This window comes from Vombatus ursinus, unplaced genomic scaffold (genome assembly GCF_900497805.2).
Source record: "Vombatus ursinus unplaced genomic scaffold, bare-nosed wombat genome assembly UNPS02010219.1, whole genome shotgun sequence".
In the NCBI taxonomy this organism is placed as follows: domain Eukaryota; kingdom Metazoa; phylum Chordata; class Mammalia; order Diprotodontia; family Vombatidae; genus Vombatus; species Vombatus ursinus.
In genome coordinates this window covers 12,162,804-12,167,632 of record NW_020949997.1, presented here as the reverse complement: position 1 = coordinate 12,167,632, position 4,829 = coordinate 12,162,804, and the positions used below count along the sequence as shown (strand labels likewise).

General features: G+C 36.6%; 1 protein-coding gene across 3 annotated transcripts in view; it reads left to right on the top strand.

Annotated features, from left to right (window-relative positions):
- LOC114037075 (GDNF-inducible zinc finger protein 1-like) overlaps positions 1-4,829 on the top strand; it is a 37,660-nt gene that overhangs the window by 32,165 nt on the left and 666 nt on the right. For all 3 annotated transcript variants that reach the window (XM_027853874.1, XM_027853876.1, XM_027853873.1), the window contains 2 exons: positions 1,411-1,578; positions 2,595-2,752. In XM_027853874.1, coding sequence (XP_027709675.1) covers positions 1,411-1,578; positions 2,595-2,752 — 326 coding nt within the window. The remainder of the gene's footprint in view (positions 1-1,410; positions 1,579-2,594; positions 2,753-4,829) is intronic.

Below are 4,829 nucleotides of genomic sequence, written 5' to 3'. Positions count from 1 at the left end.
ACACACACACACACACACACACACACACACACACACACACACACACAAACACAAACACAAAATCAAACTGGGAGAGGAAGATCCTCAGGGTTGCTGGCCAGAAGAGAAAAAGTTACTGGAGACAACATGCAAACTACTAGTACAAACAAGATATATACAATATATATACAAGATATATATCAATTAGAGATAATCAACAGAAGGAATGCACTAGCATTAAGAGGGATAGGGGAGCAGGGGAGAGGGGCAGCTTCTTGTAGAAGGTGAGATTTTTGGTGGGACTTGAAGGAAACCAGGAAGTGAAGATGAAGAGGGAGAGAATTCTGGGGATAAGGGACAACTGTGATAATTCTGGAGTTGGAAGATGTTGTCTTGTGGGAGGAGCAGCAAGGAGACCAGTGTCACTGGATTAACACATTGTACTGGAATGAGAAAAATCTAAGAACACTGGAAAGCAGGAGGGGGGTAGGTTATGATAGAATTGGTGGCAAAAAGAGGATTTTATATTTGATCCTGGAGGTGATAGGGAGCCACCTGGAGTTTACTTTGTAGTGGGTGGCATGGTAGACCAATGCCTTAGGAAGATCAATTTGACAGCTAAGTAGAGGATGGACTGTGGTGGTGAGAGAGGTGAGATGGAGACTAGCCTGTTTCAGGTAGCAGGTAGGAATGAGGTGCTAAGTGTCTACACCAGGGTGATGGCAGGGTCAGATGGGAGATGGGTCATATGCAAGGAATGGCAACAGGATTTGGTAACAGATTGGATATGGGGAATGAGAGACATAGAGGATGACACCTAGATTTCAAGCTTGGGTAACTGGGAGAATGGTGATAACCTTGATAGTAACAAGGAAGTTAAGAAGAGGGGGGAGACCAGATAAGCACAGTATGTTCTTTAAAAATTTAAAATGCGAGGGCAGCTAGGTGGCACAGTAGATAGAGCTCCGGCCTTGGAATCAGGAGGCCCTGAGTTCAAATCCAGCCTCAGACATTTGACACTCACTAGCTGTGTGACCCTGGGCAAGTCACTTAACTCCTATTGCCTCACCAAAAAGCAAAAAAAAAAAAAATAATAAATCTAAAAAAAAATTTAAATATGAAAAACCTCTTGAAGGAATTTTTAGTATATCAGTCTGAAAAAAAAGATTTAGGCATGCATAAATAAAAGTCATTAGTTATCCTCGTGACTGAATAGAGAATGAGATAGAGAAACATGGACAAAATTTCAGTGTGCAAATTTAACAGTTAAGGGGACAGTGTTATCTTACAATTTAGATGCAAGAGAAACGTATGTGATATGTGAAGGCTAAAGATATTCACACTTCTAGCTCTCAAGTTATGATGAAAGCTGCAATGACAAAATTGATATCAAGACATTGGCAAATCCTTGACTTTATTTTATGTTTTTAGGAGAACGGCTATTTAAATGTGATGTCTGTGGAAAACATTTTGCTACCAATGAATACTTAAAATGCCACAAACGATGTCATATGGGAGCTAAACCTTATAAATGTGATGTGTGTGGAAAAACATTTGGATTGAGAGCCTCATTAGCTCAACATAGTAATGTTCATGCAGGTAAAGATATAACTAAAGAATAAAGCAAATAAGGCATTTTCTTTGGAAATCAACAGATTGATACTGATGAAAGTTTTTGATATGTACTATAGCATTAACATTTTTCTTATACAGGGTGTCCTAAGAGTTTTCATGAAGTTTTAATTTTTACTAATTTAAAACTGCACTGATACCTTTTTTTAAATAGTAACTTAAAACTGCACTAAACTCTTGGAACACCTTGTTTATCTTCCTTAATAATAGCATACATTTTTACACATTTATGTATAAATGTAAAGCACTCCTAAATTCTTTTGTTTGAACTAGTAGATTATGATCTACGTTAGGGTAGGGACTGAGTCTTTAATCTAAACTTTAAAATACTCCCACTGCCTAGCCTGATACTTTCTACAAAGTTGGTACTTTAAAAGATTTACTATATTGAATTTTCATACTGGCTAGTACAACTATTATTATCCTCATTTTACAGGTGAGGAAACAGAAGCTTTGAAAGATTCAGTGAGTTGCACTAGTTCACAACAGGACTCACAACCTAAATTTTCTGACTCTGAACTCCTATGATTTTTCTACCACTATACTGTACTGTTTTGATACCTTTTGTTTTTATGTCATAGTCATTTCCCTGTCTACCCTTTCCCTTTCCTGAGGCTTCTCATGACGAGGAAAAACAGTTAAGCAAAGACAACAAATACAAAATTTGATACCGGGCACAACCTGTATTCCCCAATTCTCTAATGAAAACAGGGGTATGTTTCATTATCTGTTACAGGGACCATTCTGCATCAATTCATAGGAGCTTTCTCAGGTTTCAGTTTCTCATATTTGTCATTTCTTACTATGTAACACTGATATATCAGTTTGGTTAGCCATTAGCCAAATGATGGGCACCAGTTTGTTTTCAGTTTTTTTGTTTGTTTTCTTTCGGGCAGGTCTTGTGTTTCTTTCACCTTCTAAAAATCTTGTTTTTAAAATTTTGTGTGATGGAATAACTCACTGATTTTGATACTGGTTTCCAGAGACTCGTCCATATTTCTGTGAACAGTGTGGGAAAACTTTCACTCAGCAAGGAGCTCTCAGACGCCATCAGCGCATCCACACAGGAGAAAAACCATATAAGTGTCGGGCATGTGAGAGAACCTTTACAGACATGTCGACGTTGAGGAGGCATGTGTCGGTAAGTTGATTCTCCACAGTTTGAATGTATATCCATTTGCTTGAAATTAATATGAACTGTTAAGAATTTTGTTTACCCAAATTCACCAATTTATTTTTCTTTTACCCCAAATATTTTTGGCCCTTGTTCTTTTCTAAATATGAAAACAACAATACTGGAATAATGTATGCTCTGGATTGTTTCTCCAGTTGTGACTAATAGAGTTGTGCTCCCTTGCCAGCCCATCCTTATGATGAACAGCATATGTTTATGAGGTGGCTGGCTGAGAGGTAGCCTATGTCAATGGAACAGAACAAAGTTACTGTTCCACTTGACAATCATACCTCATTAGCACACACTGAATAACTAACAGGGGTAACTGGTCTCAGATTCTGGAACAGCAGTAAATTCTGATCATATTTCTTACTGGGTTTTTAGATAATAACTTTGTAAAAGTCAGTTTTTTCTGTCTTCTGGTAGTACTGGTTAAAATAGAAGATGGCATAAATCAAGTACAAAGTGCTATTGTAGGGAAGTCAATAGACTTAGCTTACTTATCCAGCCTGTCCTGTGATGCTGCCAGTTGCATAATTGTTCACTTTGAGTTTAACTATTTATAAAATGAAGGGATTTGAAGAAAATGAAATCCTGTCCCCTGCAGACCACACAGGGATACTTTGAAGAGAAAATAGAGAATATTTGTGTAAACATTTTAGAAATAAAAGCTAATAATTGTAGCTGATATTTATCTGGTATTTTATATACATTATCTCAGTGAACTTGACAATAACCATATGAGGTAGATATTACAGGTATCATCTCTGTTTTATAGATGAAGAATTTGATGTTTAGAAGGAGGTTCAGTGATTTGCCCATGGTTACAGTTAGTGAGCATGAGGGATATGTGATTTAAACCCAGGCCTTCCTGACTCCATGCTGATCACCTATCCATTGTTCCATGCTGCCTCAACATAAATAATTATTTTCCTGCTTTACAGTCAATTATTTTTGATGTTTCATATGTTTTTATTAAACAGTAGGTACATTTTACTATGTAGACTTTGGTATTTCATTGACTTGCATTTCAGTGATCTTTCCCTGGCAATGTTAAGCATAAAAGGCACAAATATTTCTATTACTCCAAAGCTAATTCTGGATTGCTGATTACATAGAATGATTATATAAAATGTAGAATTCTTTAGAATTCTATAGATGGGTGCTAAATATTATATGCACAGGTATGTCCTAAGTCAGGGGTGGGGAACCTATGGCCTCCAGGCCATATGTGGCCTTCTAGGTCTTTGGGTTCGGCCTTTTGACTGAGTCTAAGTTTTACAGAACAAATCCTTCTATTAAGGGGATTTGTTCTGTGAAGTTTGGATTCAGTCAGAGGCAGCACTTGACGATCTAGAGGGCCACATGTGGCCTAGAGGTTGCTGGTTCCCCACCTGTGTCCTAAGTTTTTTGTTTAAAAGATATGAGCTATATCATGAGGGATACTACTTACCAAATATTTTTGAATAAGTAGTATTGCCAAATGCCATTGTTCGTAGAAGGGCTTGACAATGTCAAATATTATTTTCATAACTTTGCTTATTATGATAGGACCATAGTGACACTCTTCAAAGTATAAGAAGGGAAGACAAAGATTTGACATGATGAAATTGTTGCCAAGAAGAGTTAAATGATTTACCAAAATCACAGGGCTAATGTAAGAGATAAGACTAGGCCTCCTTACTTTTAGTCCAGTACATTGTAATAAAACCTAATTCAAATGATTTTTTGAAATATTCTAACTAAAATAACCAAATTATAAAGCTTTACCCAGGCTATATTCAACAATTCTCAGAACTTAATATTTGAGGCAACTGAAGTGGGCATCAGCTCATGAGAGTCAGCAGTAGTGAATAGTGAAATCAGCCTTCTATTTCATATCATGGACAGAATTTTAGTCAACATTTTGATATTAATAAGTCACTGCTAACTGCTAATTAGAAATGTCCATTATCATGATTTAGAATACTTACGATTTCTACACACTGGCATTTCTCAAGAGCATTTTTAACCAGTGCTCTTTTTTTTCTCCCATTTTCATTAG